Source organism: Erinaceus europaeus, chromosome X (assembly GCF_950295315.1).
Source record: "Erinaceus europaeus chromosome X, mEriEur2.1, whole genome shotgun sequence".
Classification (NCBI taxonomy): domain Eukaryota; kingdom Metazoa; phylum Chordata; class Mammalia; order Eulipotyphla; family Erinaceidae; genus Erinaceus; species Erinaceus europaeus.
The window spans coordinates 21,256,666-21,269,270 of record NC_080185.1 but is presented as its reverse complement, the minus strand read 5'-3'; the positions used below and the strand labels follow the sequence as shown (position 1 = coordinate 21,269,270).

Genomic DNA, 12,605 nt, shown 5'->3' with positions numbered 1-12,605 from the left:
GACAGGCGAAACAACTAAAACCAAGTCCAAACATGACACATCACAAGGCGCTAGATGTTGCAAAACATGGTGGCCTTAAGACTTTTTAAATTAGTTTGTTGTTGTCTCATTCCAAACCACCTGGTTTTATTTGTAGAAAAATCAGGGGGCTGGGTGGTGGAGCACCCAGTTAAGAGCACACATTACTGTGAGGAAGGACCCATGTTTGAGCCCCCTCCCCACTTTCAGGGGGAACAATTCATGAATGGTGAAGTAGGCCTTCAGGTGTCTATCTTTCTCTCTCCCTCTCTCTCTTCATCTCTTCTCTGTCCTATTAAATAAAATGGGGGAGGGGAGAAATGGCCGCTGATGGAGGTGGATTCGCAGTGCCAGCACTGAGTCCCAGTGATAACACTAAAGGCAGAAAAAGAAAAGGAAAGAAAAATCTGGAGAGTGAGAAAAAGAAAGAGAGAGAGAGAGAGAGAAGGAAGGGAGAAAGAAAGAAAGAAAGAAAGAAAGAAAGAAAGAAAGAAAGACACCTCGCTCAGGGGCCAGAGAAATACCTCACTGAGATAGTGTGCTATTTTGTTATATGTGAGACCCATGTATAATCCAGGCCCCCTTCACACTGAAGGAACTTTTGGTGCTGTGGTCTCTTTCACTGTTTGTCTCTCTGGCTCTTTGTTCCTACCTAAAATTAAAGGAAGAGGGTAGACAGCATAATGGTTATGCAAAACATTCTCATGCCTGAGGCTCCAAAGTCCCAGGTTCAATCCCCCCATATCACCATAAGCCAGAGCTGAACAGTGAGTGCTCTGGTAACAGAAAGAATGAAAGAAAGAAAAAAAGAAAGAAAGAAAGGAAGAAAGAAAGGAAGGAAGGAAGGAAGAAAGAAAGAAAAAAAGAAAGAAAGAAAGAAAGAAAGAAAGAAAGAAAGAAAGAAAGAAAGAAAAGAATAATGTCTGAGGCTCTGAGCTTCCAGGTTCAACCTCCTGCACCATCATAAGTCAAAACTGAGCAGTACTCCGGTAAAAATATGCAAAAAAAAAAAAAATGAAATCAAAGAAAAATTGCTCAGAATGCCATGAGTCATAGCTATCTATTATAGCAATTTTGGCATGTTCTTTGAAGTATCTTCCAGATGTTTCTCTAGAAAATGAAAAACAAAGATTACAAATGGGGCCCATCCAATAGTAAATAAGTAAAAGTAAAAATAAAATAAAATAACATTAAAAACAAGGGTATAAACCTAGCTTGAACTATCTGCCCCCATCTTTTTTATTTTTTATTATTAGATAGAAACAGAGATAAATTGAGAGGGGAGGGGGAGATAGAGAGAAAAAGAGAGAGAGACACTTGCAGCCCTGCTTCACCATTTGTGAAGCTTGTCCCCTGCAGGTGGGGACCAGGGGCTTGAACCTGGCTTCTTGTCCACTGTAATGTGTGTACTTACTCAGGTGTGCCACCACCTGGCCTCCTGTTTGGTGACTATCTTTCTATGTCCTAAATCTCTTTCCCCATGAGCAGTGTGGTAGCCTTGTATTGCTGTTCCTGGACAGCCACCTGTGTCCCCCAGCACACAGGAAATAGACACTCACCCCAATCGCCCACTAGACCATGAAAGGTGCTAACTTCTCCCAGATGTGCTGCTTGGACAATTACTCTTGCTATGAAAATGCAGTGTCTAGTGATCATTAGAGCTCACTTTGTAGGATGGAGGAAAGCATCTCTACAATCTAGCCATCAAACAAGTGATGTGGTTCATTACTGTGAGTCTCAACGGTTAATAAATGACAGAGGCCGGTATGGGACGCACTGGATTGAGCACACACATGACACTGCAAGGGGACTAGAATACAAGCCCCAATCCCCACCTGCAGGGTGGCAGTTTCACAAGTGGTGAAGCAGGATTCCAGGTGTCTGTCTGTCTGTCTGTCTCTCTCCCCCTCCCCTCTCCTCTTAATTTTTCTCAGTCTCCATCCAAAATAAATAAATAAGTAAAGATAGTAATAAACACTGTCCCAGGAATGATTCAAAGAGAACAGCAGTCTTGTGAACCTGAGTGAATAAACTCAAGAGCTTTCACAAGTAATTTGCGATGCACAGAAGGAAATATCAAACTGAATCAAAGTCAAAAGTATCATCCAGTCCATTAACCCTTTGTTTTATACTGATATACAGGTGTTTGACTAGTATATTGTATGATTTTTATATGAATGATTTTACATGAACTTCTATTGATTTTGGTATTAATATGTGGTGACATTTATGTTTATTATATAAATTCAGAAATATTCTGCTAGATATAGAGCCCTGGCATATGACTTGTGGTGTGATATTATGAACTCTATCACATAGTGCGTTTTCTGTGTTCTGGGACAATTTATCAAAATCATAACAAGTGCACAAATATAAATGTGCCCCAGTCTGAGATGGCAGTTAAAAGAAAGTCAAATCACACACAACAGGACTGCTACTTACACTAAGGGCAACATGCGGCACTTACTTTGAACAGTCTTCCAAGGCTTGACAGAGAGTTTGTTGAAATGTACAGACTTCCTCGAAGTTTCCCAATAAAGATGTAAACTCCACAGTACTCAGACTGAAAAACAAAGTTGTGGTTTCAATGACTAGAACATGAAGATAGCTCAAGTTATCTATCTTTTGTCTACTTGGTTGACAGTTCACTAGTAACTGGTAAGTGGGACATGGAGAGTAATTCCTGATTTTTAACTTTGGGGATTTTTTTTTTATGTATAAGAAGGGAGGGAGAGAAGAACGAAGAGAGGGAGAGAAAGAGAACCAACAGAAAGTGAGAGACAAAAGCATCACTCTGCCATTTTTATGATATTCTATATTTGTGTCTTTCTTGTCTATTCTACATTTTGTCTTTCTCCTCGCCCTAACTTTAGTTTTCTCATTTGCACCAACTCTGACTTTCTGAAACTTTCTAAAGCTTATTTCCTTAGTTCCTTGCTCGCCTTTCCATTCTTCCTCCCACCTTCCCTTCTTTCTTCGTTTCATGGCTCTTTTTTGGATATGGACAGAGGGAGGGAAAGATAAAGAAAATACCACAACACCAAGGTGTCCCCTGATGCAACAGAGGTCCTGTATCCAGCCTGGGTCGTGCACACAGCAAAGCAGGCACCCTCCCAGATGAACTGTCCTTCAACTCCTCTTTTTTTCCTTTAACAGTAATAAAGATTATAAAGAAAACAAGTATGAATGTACTTTGGGCATTTTAAAAAGCAAGAAGTGGATGAATAGCAAGTGTATAATGTCTAAGTGCCTAGTTGGTAAAGCACAACATAGCGGGGGGGGGGGGGAGTGTGGAAACCTTTGAGTATTCTCTTCTGGAGATGCTTAAAAAAAACAAAAAGAAAAGAAAAGAAAAGCTATCACATATAGTGTACAGAGGGAAATAGCAAAATCTGATTTCTCTAATATTATAAGGCTCTTAAATCAACTCAGGGGAATCTTTACGAGCAGAAGTTATGTTTGCTTGGTTTTGAGCAGAGTGGAGTCAAACCAAAGCAAACTGAACAACTTTATTCAGGGCTCCCCTACTCAGAATTTCCTCGTTCATTCTTCCCCCTAGCAAACAGTAGGTGAGGGGCCTCAGCTGGGAGGGTGTGTGCATTGCCATGGCCACACCCCTGTGCATCACGCACAAATAAAATGGCAGGCACGGGAGGCATTTCAGTGCTGTGACGTCTCCCTCTCTCCTTCTCTATGTCTTTTTCTTTCCCTTTGAAGATAACGCAAGGGCGATACTCAGCAAGCACTTACTAGTCATGCAAGTATTAGACAAAAACACTCTCGTAGTTTCACAACGAGTTTATGATGCAGGAAAAGGCAAAGCCTGAGCTGAAACATTCACACTCCACAGTCCTTGCCCTTGATCACTTTGGGGGACAGATGGGGCCAAAAAACTTCTCTGAAGAATTACTTAAAAGGCCAGTGTCTGCTACATGTCCTTTCTCCTCACTATAATCTGAAAAGAGTATTCTCAAGATAGTCATTTTTGCTGACAAAGAGAAGGAAAACCTGAATAAGCATTACCAGCAACCTCTAGAGAATCAAAAGTTCCCAGTTCCTCTGCCGCCATGCCCTCCTGGGCCACATGCTGGAAAACCCCTTAGCAGCTGTCAGAAGTGAAACTTAGCCAGCCAGCCTTCCCTAGCTGAAGGCCTCAACACAGCAGTAAAAACCTGCTTGAGGAACAAAGGGGAGGGGCATTTAGCTCTTTCTGGATCAGACCTCAGATGACGTTGGGGTCCACAGGATGGAAGTAATAGGAACTGAAGAGACCTGCGTCCTGCATTTATGTGGAAGGGGGAGCTTCTACCTCAGGTCTTGCACCCAACATGTTTTCCTGGGTTTTTGTTTGTTTTCACAAAAAGTAAAATTGTATTGTTGTATAATGTACTTGTAGAGACCCACAACGATGTTCATCTTTTTTAAAAGAGGAAATTATATTTTAATTTTTTGATTTATGCTTATTTATTTTGGAATGAGACAGAGAGAAATGAGGGAGAGGGAGGGAGAGGGAGGGGGAAGGAGAGGAAGAGAGAGAGAGTTACAGCACTGCTTCATTGCCTGTGAAGCTTCCCACCTGCAGGTGGCACCCAGGGGCTTGATCCAGAGTCCTCACACACTGCAAGGTGTGTGCTCAGTTAGGTGTGCCACCACCCAGACCCTCAACTTCTTTTCACTGCTTTATAACCACCACCCAGATTGATATTCTTATCATCCCAGAAAGTTTTCTCTTGGTCCTTCTCAGTCACTGCCATTATCATCAGCCCACCGCCTATCACCATACTTTTTTTTTTTCATTTTTCCTCTATATCAATAGACATACAGGGTCTGTGTTGTTTCTGGTTTATTTTATGCAAGACAAAGTGACTGATTCATCCTTTGTCTTCCACATATGAGAGTTGTCTTTTCTTTCTTTTTTCTTTTTTTTATTTATAAAAAGGAAACATTGACAAAACCATAGATAAGAGGGGTACAGCTCCACACAATTCCCACCACCAGAACTCCGTATCCCCTCCCCTCCCCTGATAGCTTTCCTATTCTTTAACCCTCTGGGAGTATGGACCCAAGGTCATTGTGGGATGCAGAAGGTGGAAGGTCTGGCTTCTGTAATTGCTTCCCCACTGAACATGGACATTGACTGGTCGATCCATACTCCCAGCCTGTCTCTCTCTTTCCCTAGTAGGGTGGGGCTCTGGGGAAGCAGAGCTCCAGGATGAGAGCTTTATTTTCATTGACAGATGGAAGGAAATTGAATGAATGTGCTACACTAGTATACCCATTCTCTACTCATTTTTTCTTTTTCTTTCCTTTTTTTTTTTTTTTTTTTTACCAGAGCATTGCTGAATTCTGGCTTATGGTGATGTGGGGAATTGAACCTAGAACTTTGGAGCCTTGGGCATGAGAATCTCTTCGCATAACCACTATGCTATCTCCCCTGCCTTCTACTATTTCTTGACCCATAATACTCTCATCTTCATTTGAAATCTTACCTTCTCCCCTCCCTCAGTTATCACTTCAATTTCTCTCTCCTCTTATGCCTGTCACTACCAGAAAACAGAAGATGTGGCCGGAGGTGAGGGGGTGCTGGGCGGCAACGCAGCGGGTTAATTGCACATAGCTCAAAGTGCAGATTTGAGCCCCCGGATCTCCACCAGTGCAGTTGTGGGGGGGGTCGCTTCACAGACGGTGAAGCAGGTCTGCCAGTGTCTGTCTTTCTCTCTCCCTTTCTTTCTTTTTTTAAAAAATATTTATTTCTTTATTCCCTTTTGTTGTCCTTGTTTTTTATTGTTATTGATGTAGTTGTTGTTGGATAGGACAGAGATATGGAGAGAAGAGGGGGAGAGAAAGATAGATACCTGCAGACGTGCTTTACCGCCTGTGAAGCAACTCCCCTGCAGGTAGGGAGTCAAGGATTCGAACCAGAATCCTTGCACCGGTCCTTGTGCTTTGCACCACCTGCACATAACCCAATGCACTACCACCCGACTCCCCTCTCCCCGTTTCTCCTCCTCTCTCGATTTGTCTCTGTCCTATCCAACAATAAACAATAGCAATGACAACAATAATAACAACAAGAAGAAGGGTAACAACAAGGGTAACAAAATGGGGAAAATGGCCTCCAGGAGCCCCAGCAATAATCCTGGAGGAAAAAAAAAAAAGATGTGTTTCACCTGCAGGCAGGAGCCTCAGGATTAAGTCTGACCATTTACCGGCTATGTAATGGGTACAACAGTGAGCCTTTCTGAATTTGTGGCACCAGGGAATGGACTCAGGCCCTCCCACATGCAAGATACTGCTGAGAAGCCTTCAGACCCATTTCTTTTTTAATTTAGAGAGAGAAAGAAGAACAGAGGGAAGCTGGAGGCACCACAGCACTGACCCAACATTCATGGAGCTCCCTAGTGTTGTCTGTGACGCTCCCACATGACACCAGGTTTCAAACTGAGGGTCTCAGATACAGGGTAAGGTGCAAGATCTACCAGATGAGTTATTCCTTTCAACTTGTGAGGGACTGAGGATAACGCATGGTTCCAGGGCACTAGACCTAATTATTCATTGAGGTTGCATTCAGTTCTAGAAAATATCATTCACAGCACATTTCACATTTCCCACAATAATAACAAAAGGCACTTTCTTCATGGTCATGCTTAAACTCAAAAATCACAGGGATACAAAATCTTTTCATACTGAAGTAAGATGTCCATAGTGCCAGGAAAATAGCCAAGTGAGAAATCTAGCCTGGGTTTGGAAACTTGATTTGGAAAAAGGAAAGAAAACGGTGGAATATTTTAATATCGTTAGGCCTGAACTCAATAGTTGAACTAACTGTCCAGCAAAAAATAAATACTTTCTGAGGCTAATAGAGAGGTTTTAGTATTCATCCTATGGGCTAAATGCAATTTTATATTAATTAATTAATTAATTAATTAATTATGCTTCTAGAGTTATTGCTTGGGCTCAGTGCCAGCACTACAAATTCACTGCTCCTGGTGACCATATTTTAAATTTTATTGGATAGGACAAAGAAAAACTGAGAGAGAGAGAGAGAGAGAGAGAGAGACAGAGAGCCAGAGCCAGAGAGGCCTTCAGACCTGCTTCTCTGCTTGTGAAGCATCCTCCCTGCAGGTGGGGAGCCAAGGGCTGGAACCCAAATCCTTGTGTGGGTCCTTGTGCTTAGTACTATCTGAGCTTAACTGGGTGCACCACCACCTAGCCCCTTAAATGTAAAATTTTTGTTTTGTTTTATTTTATTTATTTATTAATGAGAAAGATAGGAGGAGAGAGATAGAACCAGCTATCACTCTGGAACATATGCTTCCGGGGATTGAATTCACAACCTCACGCTTGAGAGTCTAACGATTTATCCATTGCACCACCTCCTGTACCACTTAAATGTGAAATTTTTTGTATTTGACTCATAGAAGTTTTTTTCCTAGTAAAACGCAAGAAGGTAAAATATAAACACAGCATCTGCAATGGTAGCTCAGGATGCTGAGGGCATGCCTTGCATGCATAAGGTCTTAGATTCAATCCCTGGCCACCATAAGACCAAGTAGTGCTCTGCTCCCTCTCAATGTATACATAAATAAGTGGCTGGCAGGTGGTTTGGTGGTCGAGCACACACATTGTCCTGTGTAATGACTCCCAGCCCTGAAGCACCATATGGAAACACCTACGGGAGGGGGCTTCAGCAGCACTGGAGAGGGGCTGCAGCATCTATCCACCCACCCATCATCCATGATACGCCTACCTGTCCATCCCTCTATCTAGAGTAAAGAAACAAGAGAAAAAATGGTCACTAGAAGCAACAGAACTGTGAAGGAACTGAGCCCCGGTGATAAGCATGGTAGTAATTACTAAATCTTTTTTAAAAATACAAAACATAAGAGTGTAGTTAGCCACTGTTTGTTAAAATATGCCTATTAACACAAAAAGATGAATAGTCAAAGGGTGGGGATAGATAGCATAACGGTTATGCAAAGAGACATTCATGCCTGAGGCTCTGAGGTCTCAGGTTCAATCCCCTGCACCACCATAAGCCAGAGCTAAGCAGTGCTCTGGGGGGGGGGGGAAAGAGTTGAAGATGAAGTCAGTAGTTTTCTTTTGCACGGCACAAGACTGGATACAGAGGTACAGCCTCAAGCATGAGGTCCTGAGTTTGATCATTGTCATCTCATGTGCCACAGCGATGCTCTAGTTTGTTCTCTCTCTCTCCCCCCCCCCACCAGAATAAGGTTTAAACATTTTGTTTTTAAAAATTAGCAACTCTTTGTCAACCACTTTTGCCTGGGTGAAATGCTGACTTGAATTGCTCTTTTTGAACATTCATAGAATGCCACAATCTCTGCACTCTTGAGAGTACAGGAAAGAGCTTCAACCCTCACAAGCAAAGGTCAGAGTGAGCACAGGAATTTCCACTTTCTGCATAAAAACACCAGCAAGTCCTTTTTTTTTTTTAATCTGTAAGGTAAAAACCAGATATCACTTTCAAAACATACAGGATCAAATAGTGACAAACAGAAATGCAAATCTGTTCATTCCTTCCACAGTATGATGAAAAAGACAGCCCCAAGCTTCCCCCAAAGAAACATCTTGCACAGTTCCTGTTGCCTTGACCATGTTCTTAGCAACTTGTGATCTATGAAAATTCTTCTAAAGGGCACATTCAATTATTCTGTAACATAAGTGTAATGACTTCATATGCTAACATCATCTGGCTTTATTTAGCTAAGGGTTTAAAAATAAAAACCTTACTTGCTATGGGACTGCAGAGGTCTTAAATACGTAACAAGAAGAGACTGGAGTTCTTTAGCATAATCTTTTTCGGTGTCCAAGATGTTCTGTAAAACCTAAGGAGAAACAAAAACAGAGATGTCATTGTCAGGATAGTTCAAGGAAAACTAGAACATCAGCCTTTTCATTAAAGTTACTAGAAAAAGAATCCTATTCGTTCAAGTTAACAATATAAGTAGCACAAATATGAATGTACTTTGGTTCATCCTGTCCACTATTTTAATGACTGCATGACAATTGGCTATGCTGCATAATATACAAACACACTTTTTGGAGTTACCCATAACTGGAGGGACCTTGGAATTTGCACAGTCCCATTAAAATGACTTTATGTATGTTGAATATTTTCATCTACTGAGAAGGTCTTTGTGAGTTAACAGGAACCATAATTCCCATTCAAGGATGAGAACACTGACAGCAGCTACTGAAAGTTATAGAGATTCAATGTCAGGTAAATTAGTGATGTCAAATGTTGCGAAAGATTATTGTTTTGGTTCTGGAACAGGATGGCAGAGGACCTAGCAGGGGATGTACTGTTGTGTGGAAAACTGATCAATGTTATGCATGTACAAACTAGTGTATTTACTGTTGAATGTAAAACATTAATTCCACAGTAAAGAAGAAAAGAAAGAAAAGATTATTATTTTAAGTCCCATTTTTATCAGACCTTTAAGGAAAAGTCTGAAAACACAATTTTTAAGCAGTTGTTTAAAATGGATTGATTGATTGATTGATTGATTGATTGATAAGAGAGAGTGACAGTGAAAGAGATCACAGCACTGAAACTTCTAGCAAAGAAGTGAGGGCCAGGCTCAAACCTGGGTCACGCACATGGCAAAGCAGCACACTATACAAGTGAGCTATTTCATTGGCTGTAAAAATGTTCTTTAATAAAGATATAAGGTGACAGAGTAAACAATCCCAAGAGAAAAGTGAAAGGTGAAGAAATTAACGGGAAACACAAAGCTCGTCAGTATTAGAAGTGATAAATTCAGTCCATTCAGCGAAACCACGAAAGTACAGGGCCTCAATTTCTCAGTTCTAGGGCCACATCCCATTCCCCAGTCTTTTTTGGAGGCAGCTACAACCTTCATTTCAAATTCCTACAGATAAACAAGCCAACATGTTATCATGTTTTCTCTCCTATCTCCTAATTCATTCAATAAAAATCTACTGATTGTTCTTGTGGTAGGAAATGTATGGAATTGTACCCCTCTTATCCAACAATCTTGTCATTCATTATTAATTCACACAAAATTTTTTTTTTATTCTACTGGTTGCCTTCACTGTACAAAATGCCAAACTGCCCACTGGGAGTTCCACTCTGTTTAGAGAGTGAGACACTAAACATGGATAAGGCAGTGGCATACCTGGTTTAGCACATGTTACAATGTACAAGGACCCGTGGGTTTGAGCCCCCAGTCCCCACCTGCAGGGGGAAAGCTTCACAAGTGGTGAAGAAAGTCTACAAGTGTCTGTTTCTCCCCCTCTCTATCTCCCCTTCTCTTTCAATTTCTGGCTGTTTCTATCCAATAAATAAAGATTTAAATAAATAAATAAAACCTTATAAAATAAATAAATAATAAACAAGGCATCCCAAAACGGTGGTAAAGCATCCTTAGCAGAAAAAATAATTTCTGGAACCATCCGTTCCACCCCGGTTCCATGGCTACCAGTTCTTAGCAACATCGCCCCGCCAGATATTCGTCGGGATGCGGCATCATCTAAGTTCATTTCCCACGTCTACGCTCGACGGGACCTGCCAATATACGTGGATATCTTCCCCCACCCTGTCCAACGCTTGACGTCTCGTCATCCAATCTGGTCTCCTATGCCTACACTGAACTTCTCTGTTCCAGTCTCTTGGAAACAGAGTTGGCAGTCAGCTGAGGTAAAGAACAAACACCTCATCACAGACCCCTGCAAGCGTCAACCCGGCTTTGACCTAGAACGTTATGATTGGGCCCTCCTCAATCGCTATCGAATAGGCCATGGCCGGTGCGCCGCTATGTTCCATCGCTGGGGAGCCAGAGACGACCCGAACTGCCCCTGCGGCTCCAGAAAGACTATGACCCACATAGTCAATGACTGCCACCTCTCCAGATTCAAAGGAGGTCTCGAAACTTTACATCAGGCTCAACCTGACGCTGTTGACTGGATACGGAAGAAGGGCAAATGCTAGAAGAAGAAGCAGAAAAAAAAAAAAAAAAAAGACCTTCAGTCTATTGAAAAGTCAGGCATATACTTACAGGGCAATGCATGATGATGTACTATTAAAGGGTGGAGTTGCCAAAGACAGTAGAAGCCCAGGTAGTTGGGGGCTCTGATGGACTGGAGGGTGGATGTCCAGGACCTGCTCACTACTGAGAGGCTGCTGTGGTGTTAAGCTTTCACTTGCCTCATGTTCCATTATGACATATCACCTACCTCAGGGACCATTATGATGACATAGTCAGACACTATACAGGTACATGTCAGGGAAGTAGAAAACATTCTTGCTAATTTTTTTCAAGTATTTGTAGACTGTATTCATTTTACTTGATAGGCCAGTGAGAAATTGAGACAGAAAGGGAACGCAAAAAGAGACAGAGAAACATCTGCCACACTGCTTCATCTCTCATGAAACTTCTCTCTGATAGGTGGAGACTAGAGGCTTGAACCTGGGCCATTGTGCATGGTAATATGTGCACTTAACGAGGTGTGCCTGACCCCCAGTCTTACTAATTTAAGTATATTTTTTTTTAAAAAAAAAACTTGTTTCTGGCCACAGAGGTGGCCCAATGAGTAGGGCACATTATCTGTTGGTGAATGAAATCTCCAATACTGAATATGATGGAGTAGTACTGTGATCTTATTCTGCCTCATAAAATAAATTCTTTTTCTAAAGGCATCTCATTTAACAAATGAGGTAAAAGACCTATATAATGAAAATTATAACACATTATTGAAAGACATAGTAGAAGACATAAAAAGGCATTCCAAATACATGAATAAGGAAGACCAATATAGTCTAAATGCCATAGCAATGAGGCAGGAGCAAGGAATTAAAGGGATACAGATTGGAAGAGAAGAAGTCAAACTCTCCCTATTTGCAGATGACATGATAGTATACATGGAAAAACCTAAGGAATCCAACAAGAAGCTTTTGGAAATCATCAGGCAATACAGTAAGGTGTCAGGCTATAAAATTAACATTCAAAAGTCAGTGGCATTCCTCTATGCAAACACTAAGTTAGAAGAAATTGAAATCCAGAAATTAATTCCTTTTACTATAGCAACAAAACAATAAAATATCTAGGAGTAAATCTAACCAAAGAAGTGAAAGACTTGTATACTGAAAATTATGAGTCACTACTCAAAGAAATTGAAAAAGACACAAAGAAGTGGAAAGATATTCCATGTTCATAGGTTGGAAGAATTAACATTATCAAAATGAATATACTACCCAGAGCCATCTACAAATTTAATGCTATCCCCATCAAGATCCCAAGCACAGTTTTTAGGAGAATAGAAAAAAATGCTACAAATGTTTATCTGAAACCAGAAAAGACCTAGAATTGCCAAAACAATCTTGAGAAAAAAGAACAGAACCGAAGGCATCACACTCCCAGATTTCAAACTGTATTATAGGGCCATTGTCATCAAAACTGCTTGGTACTGGAACATGAATAGACACACTGACCAGTGGAATAGAATTGAGAGCCCAGAAGTGAGGCCCCACACCTATGGACATCTAATCTTTGACAAAGGTGCCCTGACTATTAAATGGGGAAAGCAGAGTCTCTTCAACAAAT

General features: G+C 41.2%; 1 protein-coding gene across 3 annotated transcripts in view; it reads right to left on the bottom strand.

Annotated features, from left to right (window-relative positions):
* Window positions 1–12,605, bottom strand: part of ARHGEF6 (Rac/Cdc42 guanine nucleotide exchange factor 6) — a 168,889-nt gene that overhangs the window by 53,959 nt on the left and 102,325 nt on the right. For all 3 annotated transcript variants that reach the window (XM_007537689.3, XM_060183685.1, XM_060183686.1), the window contains exons 7-8: window positions 8,773–8,867; window positions 2,486–2,581 (exon numbers count right to left, since the gene is read on the bottom strand). In XM_007537689.3, the coding sequence (XP_007537751.1) occupies window positions 2,486–2,581; window positions 8,773–8,867 (191 nt within the window). The remainder of the gene's footprint in view (window positions 1–2,485; window positions 2,582–8,772; window positions 8,868–12,605) is intronic.